Source organism: Castor canadensis, chromosome X (assembly GCF_047511655.1).
Source record: "Castor canadensis chromosome X, mCasCan1.hap1v2, whole genome shotgun sequence".
NCBI lineage: Eukaryota > Metazoa > Chordata > Mammalia > Rodentia > Castoridae > Castor > Castor canadensis.
In genome coordinates, this window is record NC_133405.1 from 43055092 (window position 1) to 43070256 (window position 15165).

Consider the following 15165-nt stretch of genomic DNA (forward strand, 5'->3'; position numbering starts at 1 on the left):
AAGGTCTTGAGTTCAAACCTCGTACTGCCAAAAAGAAAAAAAAAAAAAACTGATAGGGTTGGAGGTGTGGCTCAAACCTTAGAGTGCCTGCCTAATAAGCACAAAGCCCCTAAATTCAAATTGTAGTATTGCCAAAAAAAAAAAAAAAGAAAAAAAAGAAAAAGAAGAAAGAAGAGGAGAAAATAGAATGTACTCAAGTTTTTCACAAATGTTCCAGTTTTCCTGGCACAGTAGGAATGCCCTTCTTGGCTCCAGCATAATGTTATACAAAATAAGCCAAATGCAGAAAGGCACATATTGCATGCTTTCTCCCTTATATGGAAACTTAAAAAATAAAAAAGATGATCTGAGGATAGAAGGATATATAGGGACTTGGAGGAGAGAGAATAGAAGGAGGGAGGGTGAACATAAAGCATGATATATGTGTAGAAATGTAATAAATATATGCTCATAATTATAATAAATGAAGTTAGGTATGCTCATCTGAGTTATTTGGCCAATGAAATATGAATATAAATGTTAATAATCCATGTTCAATTTCTTCATCTTTCACATTGCTAATGTAATTGTGAAAATATGTGTTCATCAGCCCAGATCCTTGAGTGACTACAATGAACAGAGAGAGGCCTACTACCAACTTCCCTGGATATATAACATTAGCAGAACAACTTCTGTGTTAAGGCACTGAGAACTTGTAGGTTGTAACTGCAACATAGCCTAGCTTAACTAAAGAAGAAACTGGTAACTAAAAATATGATGCTGCTGTAACAAAAAAACCTAACCTGGAAGATTATGATTAAGGAAAGTGGTTTAGAAAACCTAATGCTAATAGAGTGTTCTGACTAGAATCAGCAGTTTAGCCAAGTCTTTTCAGATAGCCATGTGTAGGAAAGAGTAGTTTATAGGTAAGGATGAAAAGAAAGTCCTTGTATACAGGGACTGATAGGGTTGAAGAGGCAACCATTTCAACCTTAAAATAAATGCTTTTAATGAGAAAAACCAGTTAAAACAGCCTCACAGTATGAATCAAATCATTGCTAAAAATACGAGTGCAATAAGAGGTCTCAACTAAGGATATAACACCCGGTAAATCCTCACTTAGACAAAATATCTCAAGGAAAAGTGTCCTAATTAAGGCTGGTAAGTTCAAGGTACTTGCAAAAAGAACGCAAAATAAGAAAACAAAACATTACAGCAAATATGAGTAGTGGATCTATGAAAAAGAACTGTCAATATGACTACTGGTATAAGAAACTAATAGGGAATCAAACAAAGGATCTGAGTTCATTTATTTTAATTTATTTATTTCACAGCCAAAGAAAACATGATCCAGAACTAAAACCACCCAAGAGAAATAAAACAATCCCTGAGCTTCCAATCTTCTGTAAGCAGCAAACTGAGAAAGCTACTCAGTTACCAACTTCAAGTATAGCCAAGGAAGGAAGGGCCTTCATCAAAGACCACCAGAAAATAATAAACCAGAGAACAGCCCCCATGCATAGCTTGGTGGTCCTTATAATGTATGCCTATAAAGATTTCACAATTCCAACAAGCCAGTAATTGTGTTTCTTCCATTTTACTCCCTTCTGAGAAGGAATTTTACTGCAATTTTTCATCCTCTGCTCCACCCCTGTAAAATTTGGGGGTGGAAAAAACTTTGTATTTTTGGTTTTAAGCCACAAGATCAAGAGGAGCCATGTCTGGACCCAGTAAAGGGTTCTAAAAGTTATATATAAATACTAGGATTTGATTTTGATTACATTGAATGGGACTTTTAGGTTGCCTCCTTTGGGATAAAAGTCAGTACATTTTGCCTGTGGTGGGGAGATTAAGTTGAATGTTGAAGTTTTAATGTTGCCAAAATATTTCTAAGTTTTTGTCTTCCCAGCACAGAAAAGTTAGGTTCTTTGATGGAACCTGCTCTGGCCAATGAAATGGAAAAGAAAGTGATATGTGTCATCTCCAGTGGAAGCTAAAGAGTCAGTGTACCATTTACCACCTTTTATTTTCTACCTTGGCAACCATGGACAGAGCTTCCAGAAGACTGAGTTCCTAAGTAAGCTCTCCTATAGGCTTCCACTGGGCATATGGCATAACCGATAAATTTTGTTACATTAAGTGAGAGTTATGGCTCATTCTGACAGAACCAAAAATCTTAATAAAAATCCTCTAAAAGATTATTACTGCCAGTGTTAGAATATTCTCTCATACCAACTGATATTAGGGATATCTATAAATAGATAAATTTTACGAAAGGGGCATGATCTCGGATGAGTTACTTAATCTCAGCATTTCAATTTCAACTACACAATGGGAACAATAGTAATTGCCTCATTAGGGTTGTTCTGACTTAAATAAATTTATGCGTATAATTCTTAGAACAGTGACCTAATACATAATAGGAGCCAACAGTGTGTTACTGTTAAGTACCTACCAAGTTTGCCGTAGATGCAGTTGTGCTATATACCCCTGAAGTGTCATAGTCTGGTTCTAGAGGATATAGCCAAAGTAAAGTGAAAATGAGCATTATTTTATTGTTTGAAATTCTATAAACAATGATAAATGTCAGATTACATCTAGATCTCACTGACCTGAAGGATAAAGATATTCTTCATGATATCCTCCTAGAAAAAAAAAGACAATCACTATAGAAGTGTGTTCATATAGGTCTTTTTAGCTCAGCAGAGCCAAATGGCAAGAACTTTTTTTCTTAAGTTCATGGGTATATTCTCAAAACTAAAACATGTACATCCTTGAAAGTTATTTGACCTTAATATTAATCAAGAGATTAATATACTGAACCCAGAGATAAACTATAAATAGTAAATAGTTCCTCTCAAAATTCCATGTGCTTTCAGAGTTCAGATGGAGGTGGAAAAAATCCAGCTGTGTTCAACTTTTCCAGGGGGACAGTACAGTGTAGCAATTAATCATATGAGCTTTGGAGCTAGGACCACCTAGATTTGAATGCTGACTGACATTATTTTAGACTACTTACTTAGCCTTTGTGCTTCAATTTCTTCACTATAAAACAGGATAACAGTACCTTGATTCATGCAGGGTTTGAGGAAGGCTAATAGAAAAGAACTGAGCACGGTGCTTAACATATAGTAAATACTCTAATGGTGACTATAAAGTAATCTGAGTATGACCCATTGGTTTCCTTAGAAAGACAATAAGGGATATATCACACCTCATCTGTTTTTCAGTCTGTTTCATGTAACATATATAAAATCAGTTTCTCCTCAAAGGATGGCTCCACAGACTGAAGTACCTTTCATTAAGATTATTATACCATTGAAATAGAGAAAGTCAATCTACAATCAGTTTTATACCAAATAAAATCCAGAGACCTAAACTGGATTTGATTCTTAAACTCATCACTTACCAACCACACAAACAGATAACCCCTCCAGAGAGCAGGATTTAAGGTGAGAATAAAGATTTGGTTTTTTCAAATATGCCACTACAGGTGAGCACTGTATCTGAACCTACCCATATAGACTAAAAAAAAAAAAAAAGGCAAAAGGATAATCTAAATAAAAGATCAGACAGTAAGCATCCTTAAGCACATGTATGGACATGAATGTACAGAGTTTTCACAAATCATTCTTGTGTTAGCTTTTTTGTCCCAATTAAATTCCTAGAAATATCTACTGCATTTTCTTCTATATAAGTAGCAAAAAGAATATCACAAGAAAATAAGGAATTAATAAAGTCTAGTCATTGAGAATGCCTCATACCACCTTAAGAACTATTTTAGTAGACACATATCATTTAACAGTAAATGGTAAAAATAAACACACTCTATGGTGGGGAATAATATAACTGTTACAGGGTGTGTGTGTACAGTTTTCGAGACAAATCCCTATTAAAATATTTCTCTGCCAATCTCAAAGGACTCTACTACGTCTCTGTTTATATAGAATGTTCAGAACAGGCAGACCCATATAGACAAAAAACAGATTGGAGACTGCAAAGCGCTGGGGTTAGGAGGGCAGGAGATAGATGGGAAATGGGTGCTAATGTGTATTGGGGCTTCTTTTGGGAATGATAAAATTGTCCTAATGTTAACTGTGGCGATAATTATACAAGTTAAATTACACAAAAACTACTGAATTGTATAGCCTGAGTAAATTGCACAATATGTAAATTATATCTCAATAAAATTGTGGCAAAAATTTTATCACTGCTGTTTACCAAAAGTATGGCCTTGGCCATTTAATTTACCTTTGTACCTCGATTTTGTAATATAAAACAGGAATCCCATATTAAAAGAATATAGTAATGAATGCATTAAATTATTAATATAACTACTTATTAGAATGGATAGAACATAGGATTTTATAAGTAGTAATGTGTATAGATTAAATAAAATTCTTTGGGTGAAGAAGTTATTTCATAACATTCCTGTGAAATAAAGAACTAGTCACATGATAAGCCTAAAATATACAAATGGTGAGGACAACTATGAACAGTGCCTTACTAATAAGGAATATTTTTCATACTGATGTCTCACCAAATCAAAATTCACTCTATGCCAAGCACTTAAAATAAGTTTTAGCAACATAGTAGTGTACTGAAATAGAAATCTGTTCTTTTGAGAAATATCAGGTCACCTAAAAAAGCCCAGAAAAGCTGAGAAAAGAACTTAAAGCTAATTTGAAATACACTGCCAGAATATAGTGAGACCCTCCCTGCAAACCAAACCTCTAGTCTACTTCATAATTCTGATGTACTAAGGCAACAAGAAACATCTTTTACAAGTATTTAACACTAACTGACTCACCACTGTCTCTCTGGCCATTGCCCTCCTCTGAATTCAAAGTCTGTTTGCCTGAGCTATGTCCCCGTCTTGCAATGCAGTATCCCGAAGTAGCAGGAACCGTTGTAGAGGGACCTCCATGGTTCTGTACCAAATAGAGACACATACACATGCAATTCTCCCGATATAGTCAGAGAAAAGGCTAGAGCATGTTTTGAAAATCAATTAAATTACACCTAACAGTATGAACTGCTCTTATAAGTGTATTAAGTAAATATTTTAAATTGGACTCTTAGAATAAAAATATGTGAAGTAATCATCAAGAAAACAGAAAATATTTGCCCACATACAAGACAACATTGTTTACCTATATTCCCTTCTCTAAGAACAGGTTTTAAAAAAATCTCTCACCAGGTGTGGTGGTGTGTACCAGAAATCCCAACTCTCAGGAGGCTGAGGCAGGAGGATCATGATTTTGAGGATAGCTTGAGCTACAAAGTGAGACCATGTCTCAAGGAAAACAGTCCTCTTTAAGAGCCTTAAGATTTTGAAAGCTCATGTTTTCCATGAAGGACTTTATTCAACTGCTAATACAAAAAGCTTAAAAATTAGGGCTGAGGATACAGTTAGTTGAGGCCTACCTAGTATATGCAAGGCCCTCAGTTTGCTTCCCCAGCACCACAAAAAAGCTTAAAATTTATTATACACATTGCCTTTCTTTAAAAAAAGTAAACATTTTTTGAGTGAAACTTTGATGTACTTACAGATAAAGTTGGATAAGCAGTTTCATCACCTTCTTCAACTTCATAAAAAGTAATAGTTTCTTCCAGGCCACTGGGCATCTGTCCATTTTCTGGGGCAAAGCCATACTGGCATTCATTATTCATGCAATGCATCTGGCGTTGACTACGTCTAAAGGAACTTCAGTAGTTTGGAAAATAAAAAGGGGGAAGTTAAAATATGGTAGTAACTTGTTTCTAATTTCTAAGTTAACAGTTCAAATATCTCAAAGTTGGCACTTTGAAAAATTAGTCCATACTATTCCTCAGCAATGACACCAGACATAACCAGTTTTCTCTAACTTTCAACACTTTAAAAACTTACCGAGATCTATAGGAGATGTTATCATAGCTCTGGCAGCACCTTTTACTTGGGCCAGGGTAAAAACCAACTTTAGGGCCCAGTATGTTGTGCCTGTTTATAAAGCGAGATGAATCCCTAAGAATAAAGGGAAAGGAAAACAGAACTCTTTACTTTGACTCTTGAGTCAGTTCTGTAGTTAAATAGAAGTAACACACCTTTCTGAAAACATTCAACTAGAAAAAAACTGCACTGGTATTAGGCCTATCTATTCTTAATAGATATGGCAGCATATATCACATGGACACTTTTTTCACCCAGTAACAGTCATTTATTATCAAATATTTTGTACTGTATATAATTGTATGTGCTATACTTTTTATATTACTGGTAGTACAGTAGGTTTATATACACCAGCATGACCACAACCACAAATAATGTGCTGTGCTATGATGTTAGGAAGCTATGATAGGAACTTTTCAGCTCTGATACAATCTTAAGGGACCACCATTGTATATGCTGTCTTGTCTTTGACTGAAATGGTGTTATACAGCCCATGACTATGATTCAGTGTGACATTTTGAAAAGTTGTAGTAAAAAATTATGTAGGATTAAAGCATACAGAGACTAATGTCCTGGTAACATATGAAAATAAAGGCTGAACATTTAGGTTAGAATTTCTATGTATTATAATGGGAAAAACCACAGGATGAGCAAATCTGGAAGGGCAGGAGTAGGGTAGAAACAGGAAGTCGATTTTTTCATACAGAAAGTTTTAGGCTCTTATTAAACTCCAGATAGATTTGCATGTTAATGTGTCAGTAATCTTTTTTGATCATGAAGAATTTCCCCTTTCTACTTTTCATCACAAAGACATTCTTTAATGCTTTGAATATACTTTGTTTTTAATTTTCATATTACTGTTGTACTGGGGGTACGTTGTGACATTTACAAAAGTGTTTACAATAAATCTTGAATTCACCCCCTCCATCATTCTCTGTTATCTCCCTCCCTCCATTCTCAGAATAATTTCAACATAAGTACATAATATTTCTACCATATTCACCCTCCTATACACATTCCTTATATCCTCCCCGCTCCCGCTGGTACCAAACCCCAGACAGGACCTGTTTTACCTTCCTGTCCTTCATTTTCAATAAGACATTTTTGTTTAAGATAGTTATACAGGAGTTTCATTATGACATTTCCATGTATACACGTATTATATCCCAAATTGGTTCACAAGGACACTCATTTTGGTAGCATTTTATCTTTGAGCATCTCCTGAACTGCTTCATATTTCCATAGGCTGAGAATGCAAATCTGATAATTAATTCATTTGACAAGAATTAAAGTATGCATCAACTCTAAGCTCTCTTTTGGCACAAATATAAAAGATGTCTAAAGTATTAAATTATTTAATTCTAGTATAATTCTGTCCAGGAATTATTTCTAAGATCTAAACAGAGACATACATATCATGAAAATCAGCTGTCTCACCTTGGCATCCCATACCCGCGGCCTTGTCTCTGAGATGAATGTTGAGGGTGAAAATGTTCATTGGACATAACATTGCCAGCTGTCTGTGAGTACTGTACTGGAGGATCATGCCCATAGCGCATAGTATGCTGAAGCCTGGGTGGGAGGAAGGTTTCTCCCTTGCTGTAAGCCATAGTCATATAAACTTCTTTCCCTCGAACTTTTTTGAACATTTTCTTCCGTTGCTTCATGCTCATCTCTGACATAGATTTCATGCAAATAAATAAATAGCATATAAGCTTCATAACCAAAATAAAAGATCCAGAGTCCACCTCCACACTGCCTTAAACTGTCAGATGCTTTTCTTGGGGAAAAAACCAAATAAACAAAAGGAGGGGATTTTTGAGTTTTTCAAGGATATAATACATCTTCCAGTTGAAAGAGCAAAACCAGCAGCTAATTTCTATGTCATTGGGTATTTTAGCACTCTCTTTAGGCAGCTTTGGTCCTAAAAACACAGTCACCTATAATACTATTCTCCAGGAAATTATGTTTACGATCTCTGGGTGCTTTTATGATGTGTCTTCTTGGTCCTTTGAAAAACAGTTTCCCTCAAGTTTTAGAGCCTAAATCTACACCAACTTAAATTCCCACAATGTTTTCAAGAACAATAGTTTTTCAATCATGAAAAATTTTGCCCCTTCTTTCTTCAGGGAACATTTGACAATATCTGGAGACTAATTTGGTTGTCACAATTAGGCAGAGGGTATTACTGGCATCGGCAGAGGGTTATCACTGGCATCTAGTGTGTAGAAGTCAGCGATCATCCTACAATGCACAGGAGAGCCCCCTCACTACCAACAGAGCATTAGCCATCCCAAAACACTAGTAACATGTACTATGAGAAACCCCATCCTATAGCAGGACATATGATATACCTTAAAAGTCTACAATGTTGATAAATAAAAGGGGTTACAAAAAGGGAAACAATAAAATAAAAACCTTTAGCATACAAACCCATGTCTGGAACATAGCCTCCAGGTATTTTCTGGTAGCCTCTTCCTTTCCGATTTGTTACGGTATTCCAGGAAGGAACAGGTGTCACTTGGGTAACTGGTTTTAAGTTAGCCAGTGGAACAACATGCCTTAAAGTTAAAAGTACCACTATGAAGCCACCGTGACACAGACTTAACTCTCATTCAGTATACATACCCATCCCTCCTGCTTCATTTTCATTCGGGTACATTTCCTTTAAGCCTCCCTGTTTAGGTTTGTTAGAAAACCTAAGAATAGTTTATACATTTTCAGAGCTATCTGTAGTTCTTACCATATATCCAGAAAAAAAGACTGTGGTAGAATGTGATTAGGTCATAAAGACTTGCTGCTCTTCCTTGGAGGAGGAGGAGATTTCTCCACCCTACTGACACTTATTTTGGCCAGTAAAATGTGAGATGTTTTAAGTACAAGCAACTGGTCTGCTATGTTCTCATTTTTTTCCTTGCCTGTGATCATGGGAGCATGTCAAAATAGAGCCTCTACTGGCCTGGGTCCTCCTTCACTGACTCACTATGGACATGCTAAATGAGCTAGAAATGAACTTTATTATTTTGAGCTTATGAGACTTTTTGGTTGTTAGGCCAGCACAGCTGAGTTTAATGTATCTTAAAGTAGGCCAACAGGATTATAAACACCTGGAAACTTACTAGAAATTCAAATTCCTTTTTCCTACCCCAAACTTAATAAAATCAGAAACTGAGGATTGGACTCAATCTGTTTGTAGAAGCCCTCCAGGTAAAATCTGAATAGGACTGAACTAGTTTATCTTGATTATAGTACAAACTCAACAATCTGCCTTTCTAATTACTATGAACAGTTTTATATCAAAATTATGTTGTACTTAATATAATTCTAATAAGTGGGGTGCCTAGGATTTGGAAACTTTTATATGTAAGTTATACCTATATTAAGATTTCATACTTCAGCAGATGCTTTTATAACTCAAAATAACAAGGCCAGTAGCACATATAATAACTGGTTCTCTTACTAGCATCCTGATAAGCATTCTTAATACTATGAAAATATACCAGGAGCCCACGATTTTAGTAATTTAACAAATTATTCTTACTTTTCTGCCAATTCTTCAATGAAAACTGTTACTGAATTGTTCTCATTTCCAACTTCTTGAATGTGAGCATTATAGTATTTTCCACCTAATTCCAAGCGAACCTGAAAGACAGGTATACATAGTAATACATCTGGTCTTGTCAACTCATGCATCTGGCTTCTGTCAAAAAAAAAAAAAGCTACTTTTCCCCCAAATGGAGTTCAATGTCTACATTTTTAAAGTAACTGACATTGACACTACCAACCAGTCAAAGTCAATGGAGGAAGCATGAACTGGAAGAGCCTTACATCTAATTATCACAAAAGACTGCAATTAAAATTTAACACAAGTATTAAAAAATTAGCATTTTGTAAATAAGTTTTGACCAACTCTTTCTTTTTGCCATATTGGGGATCAAACCCAACATGCGCTCTATCACTGAGGTATTTTGAGACAGGGTCTCACTAATAGCTCAGGCTGTCCTTAAACTTCCTATGTAGTCTAGGCTGACCTCAAACTCATGGATCTTCCTGCCTTAGTCTCCTAAGTGCTGGGATTACAGGCATGAACCACCATGCCTGGCTTGATCAACTCATATTAATGACTAAAAGCACAATCTTAGAGAAACAACTTACTGATTTTTTTTAAAGAAGAAACTAACCTGACACTTGTCGCCCAAATAGTACTGTCTCCCAGCATATTCCATGTAATCCGATTTTTGAAGTTCTATTAAAAGAAAAATAAGACTAAAGCTCAAATGAATCTCCTTGTAGTATCTTTTCTATGAGCTTATACCATATTCCTAAGTGATAGCAAATAATAGGTATATTCTTTTCAAGAGCTGTTGTACACGATTTATGACAGCCAAGATTTAAAAACAGCCCAGATGTCCCACAACTGATGAATGGATTAAGAAGTTATGGTGTATGTACATGATTGTTATTTAGCCATAAAGAATAATGAAATTATATTGTTTGCAGGTAAATGGATGGAACTTGAGAACTTCATGTTGAGCAAAGTAAGCCAGGCTCAAAAAATCAAAGGTCGTGTTTTCCCTCATATGTGTAAGCTAGAGACCCTACAAGTTAATGTGTATACAGATACATATACAATCATATATATATGTATGTATATATATATGTACACACACACACACGGCGAGAGAAAGAACAAAATTGTATAGTGAGTCTATCTGAGGGGACTACAGGAGGTGGAAGAAGTAAAAAAAACATTGAGAATGAAAAATATTGAAACAACTCATCAATATATGAATATAACGTAACACACTGTACTGCAACCTGTTGAAGCCTAGGGGAGCATGGCAATAGAGAATAAGTAATAGGGGAGAGGGGATTAATTTGATTAAAGCACGGTATATGCAGGCCTAAAAGTACCAAGGCAAAACCCCCTTGGATGATCAACATATACTTTAAAAAATAAAGGGAGGAAGGAAAAATAGGTCTTTTCTGGGGGTGAGTGTCAGTGGGAAGGTGGTGGGCACAAGGAAAGGGGGAATGAGGGTGAATATGTTGGATGTTATTTTGTATCCATGTATGAAAACAGAAGAATGAAACCTGCTGCAATTATTCTAAGAAGAGGAAGGAGAAGAGGGAGAACAATGGAGGGGGTAAATCTAAGATATATTGTAAGCACAAGATAACAATGAATCCCCCCTGTACAACTATTATATGCTAATAAAATTTAAATAAGTAAGTAAATTCGGTACACTTAAGGTAATCTACAGGTTATTTCTACATAGTCATTGCAAAGTTGAAGTTCCAGATAAGCATCTGGCTGTAAATCGTCCCTTCCCACTTCTAAACCTATTTGTTTCCTCCAAGTTTAAATCACATATGGAATAAAATTAGAAGTATTAAGCTGTTTTTTTTTTTTACATTAATGTGTTGAAAACATTTCAGAAACAATTTATGAAATTATCATTCTGGATCTCTTAGGATTCAAAAGATCCTATGGATATTTCATTACCTTTTCTGCTGTCCAACCAAACATCAAATTCTACGTTACGATAGATTTCTGGATCCAGGGCTTTGAGCACCTTATATGGGAAGAGCATCTTTGACAGATTTTCTGGAGACTAAAACACAAATAGTCATGTTACAAACTCACCTTACTATGAACTATGAGGAAGAAGGAATTCAGGTTTTTTCCTTCCTTCTTTTCTTAAAACTATGTACACATGCCTCCCTTCACTTCTTTATTAAATTAAGAAATAGCATAATAAAATTTTCCATCTATTTTTAAAATCAGACTAGAGAAGTAAAATCAAAGAAATTAAAAACTTTCAGGTGGCAGAAGAGAAATATTGTCTAGAGCAGTCAGCAACTCAGGACATATATCAACCAATGCAACACAGATCAGTATTAATAATTCAAAAATACTCAACAAGTGTTACCTTGCTATGCACAACTGTTCCTGCATTCTAAAATCACCTAGAAATAGTTGATAAGTTAATTTTGGTCAAATTCAGTTACAATTTTCAAAGGAATCTTTTCCCCTCTGCTTTCTTAGCATTTCACCATACTAAATATTGTCCCAAAATTACCACCACTTGAAGCATGCACAGAGATTGTTATAGTATTTGCCCTATTTAGCTAGCCTCAAACTTAAAGCTTACTTGATTTTAGGCCTACACTGATGGTAACATTTCTACTTTCCCACTTTAAGAGACCAGGATCAGCACCTAATTTCTCAGAAGAGGATAGGCATTATGTATTTTAATGAAAATAAAGCAACCTTAAGCAGACTACTTAGAAACTAAATATTGGGTTGTTCTTATTACTTTAGCTTGAAAATAAAAGCTTCTGAATTTTCTCAAGTGTTCAGAATTTGTTTTGAAAAATCTAACATTTTATAAGAATAGTAATTCAGAGAAAATGACATATACATCTTATATTTTCAGACAGATAGGACTTCCACAAAGGAAAACACGACCAACTCCTCTCCATACCCCATATAACTACAATTGACCATCTCTTCACTATTTTACGTTATGATGTTACAAGCCAAGAATATGAAAATTCCTTGTCTTAGAAATTATCAAACCTTTGATTCCTCAGTTCCTTGACTACAGCCTTCTGGTATATCTTCAACACTGCAGTAGGCACCACACTCTTCAGCCCTAATTGAAAAGATTTAGAGCAAAGAGCTTTATATAAGTGCAAATACTTTTCATATGTCTAATAATTATATCACCACCTAGTGATAATGTAGCTCAGTTCTAAAAAATGAGGCAAATAAGTTTAGACCCCAACATCTGCATTATGGCTCCTTTTTTAAGCATGTAGTATAATAAGCTTACTTATTATATTATCTCTTATATTGCATATCTCCTGTAAGGACACATGCTTAAAATGGTCTCTATGATCCTGATTCCTAGTGTTCACATTCTTGCATGATTTCCCTCTACTTGAGTTTGCTCTAATCACTTTGTTCTAATCAGTTTGCTTCTAATCACTTATGTGGGTACACTACAAAAGAATGGAGCACACATCTTTCTGTTCTCTCTGTCCCCTACCACCAGTAAGGAAATAAGCAGCCATGTTCACCATGCTAGTGTGTAAAAGAGCTGAAGGTAGTTACTTTTTCCTAACTGCCAACAAAACAGAAGCTATCAGCTCTACAGCTGGAAGAACTAAATGCTGCTGAGAACCAAAGCACCAAGTAAGAACTAAATCCTGGCCAACACCTTCATTACAGTCTTATGTGACCCTCAGCAGAATATCAAACTAGGCCATTTCCAGATTCCTAAACCACATAAGTTTAACATAAATTGTGTTGTTTTAAGCTGGCATGTTCGTGGTAATATTGCTACACAGCAGTTGATACACATAAACCTGAAGACCTTAAAGCAAGTACTCAGTGTAGAATGAAGCAACTTTCACCCTGATATATCATTGCCACCCAGTGTGGTCCCAAATAAGCATTAAAAAATCTCTTCTACCAAAAGGAAAAAATTGTATGCATTAAATGTTAAAAAATAGAACTGCAAGACTAAAACACAAGGTAACACCTGACTGGCACCAAACCTATCTGAATTTCCAGATGAAACTAAGAATCAGGAAGAAATAAAGATAACACTCACTTTATTAATTAAAACCCAAAGATTTCAACTAGATCTATTTAATAATAGCTACTTTCACAGAGGCACACAATTTACACTTCTAGTGCATACTAAAGAAAGGCAGAGACTCAAATGCTCCTAGCTTCCCTTAGCCCTCACTTGCTGAATGTGTATGCCAAGTAATCATACAATCTCAGTTTGTATGATTTGTGTGGTGCTGGTTTTCTCTCAAAGCATGATCTACAGCCTACCTACCAGACTGAATAATGAAAAAAAAAGTCAAAAAATGAGAGGACAGAGGGGGAGGGAGAGATGAGTGGGAGGATGAGAGGGAGGGAGAAGGGGAGGAAGAGGGAGGAGGGAGGGGGAGGAGGGAAAGGAGGGAGAGAGAAGAGAGGGAGGGGACTCCTGGACTCACTCTGACCTCAAAAAAATTTGTGACAGTATGCCTGGGAATCTGTCCTTCTAATAAGCAATCTGAATAATTCATATATAACTAGATAGTTCTAAAGTCTCTTGTAGATATACAAAATGGACTGTGACTTGAACAGAATCCATAAAGTCTAAGCATTTCACCAATGTATCTTTTTGCTAGAATTTCCTTTCACTGAAAAAAATATTTCCCAAACATACATGTATGTGTGTATATGCAATCTATGTCATAAGTTTGCTAGGCCACTTCCACTCTCAAATGAAGACAGACAGAAACGTGATTACCTATCCTGAGTTGAACTCTTGTAATCAATATGGGAATCCTCACTTCCGGTCACAGCATTGTTTTTGTTCTTTCTGGACCCACTTCGAAACAGCTCAACTGCAGTGTGCAATGCTTCCTCATCCACAACAAATACGTCTTTATAGAGAATTTCATACAATACAGCTGAAGGGAAAAAAGGGCTAAAACTCCAGTTACTGAAGTAAGACTTTTTAAAATTTTTTATTAGGATATATTCATTATACAGGGGGGAGTCAGTGAAAATTTCAATTCGACTTGTATTGTACACTCTTTACATTGACTCCAGTGTCTCTCCCCCTCAACACTCTCCCCACCCCACTTAAAGCAATTGCAAGAGGTTTCTTAGTTCTGTTTCATATAGGTATATGAAATCCATCAACCATAAACCATCACTTTAATCTTCTTCATACACCCTCCCCACCACCACTAGTACCTCCCATACACTGTACCTATTTTATAGTCCTGGTTTTCACTATTAATATTTAAACTGAGGCTCAAAGGGGTGTCTCAATATATGCCCACTGTGGGTATACCTTATTTTGGTCCATTCAACCCTTTCCACTACTCTCCCTTACCCCTTTACCGCCCACCCCCCATTTTTCAACAGCTTTCAATACACATCCTTATATCCCCGACCCTCATATCTTATGGTATGCGGTATTACTGATGCTCTATCATTCTCTTTTCCTTTCCCTCTTTCCCCGAGTTCCATGGAGTAGTTCCACTGTTACAAACATGTTCTACATCAGAGTTTGTACATGATCATGCTTATTTTGTATTTATGTTTATCTTTTGAATCTATCTTCCACGTATGAGAGGAAACATGCGGCCTTTGTGTTTCTGAGCCTGGCTTACTTCACTTAACATGATGTCCTTCAATTGCATCCATTTACCTTCAAACCGTATGTCATAATTCCTTA

The 15165-nt window shown here is 35.8% G+C and overlaps 1 protein-coding gene across 1 annotated transcript in view; it reads right to left on the bottom strand.

Moving 5' to 3' along the window:
• Alg13 (ALG13 UDP-N-acetylglucosaminyltransferase subunit) overlaps positions 1-15165 on the bottom strand; it is a 68752-nt gene that overhangs the window by 22734 nt on the left and 30853 nt on the right. The window contains 12 exon segments of the mRNA XM_074063342.1: positions 2435-2490; positions 2592-2624; positions 4790-4910; positions 5530-5686; positions 5870-5983; positions 7346-7583; positions 8342-8469; positions 9450-9550; positions 10090-10154; positions 11415-11523; positions 12492-12567; positions 14227-14389. Of these exon segments, the coding sequence (XP_073919443.1) occupies positions 2435-2490; positions 2592-2624; positions 4790-4910; positions 5530-5686; positions 5870-5983; positions 7346-7583; positions 8342-8469; positions 9450-9550; positions 10090-10154; positions 11415-11523; positions 12492-12567; positions 14227-14389 (1361 nt within the window).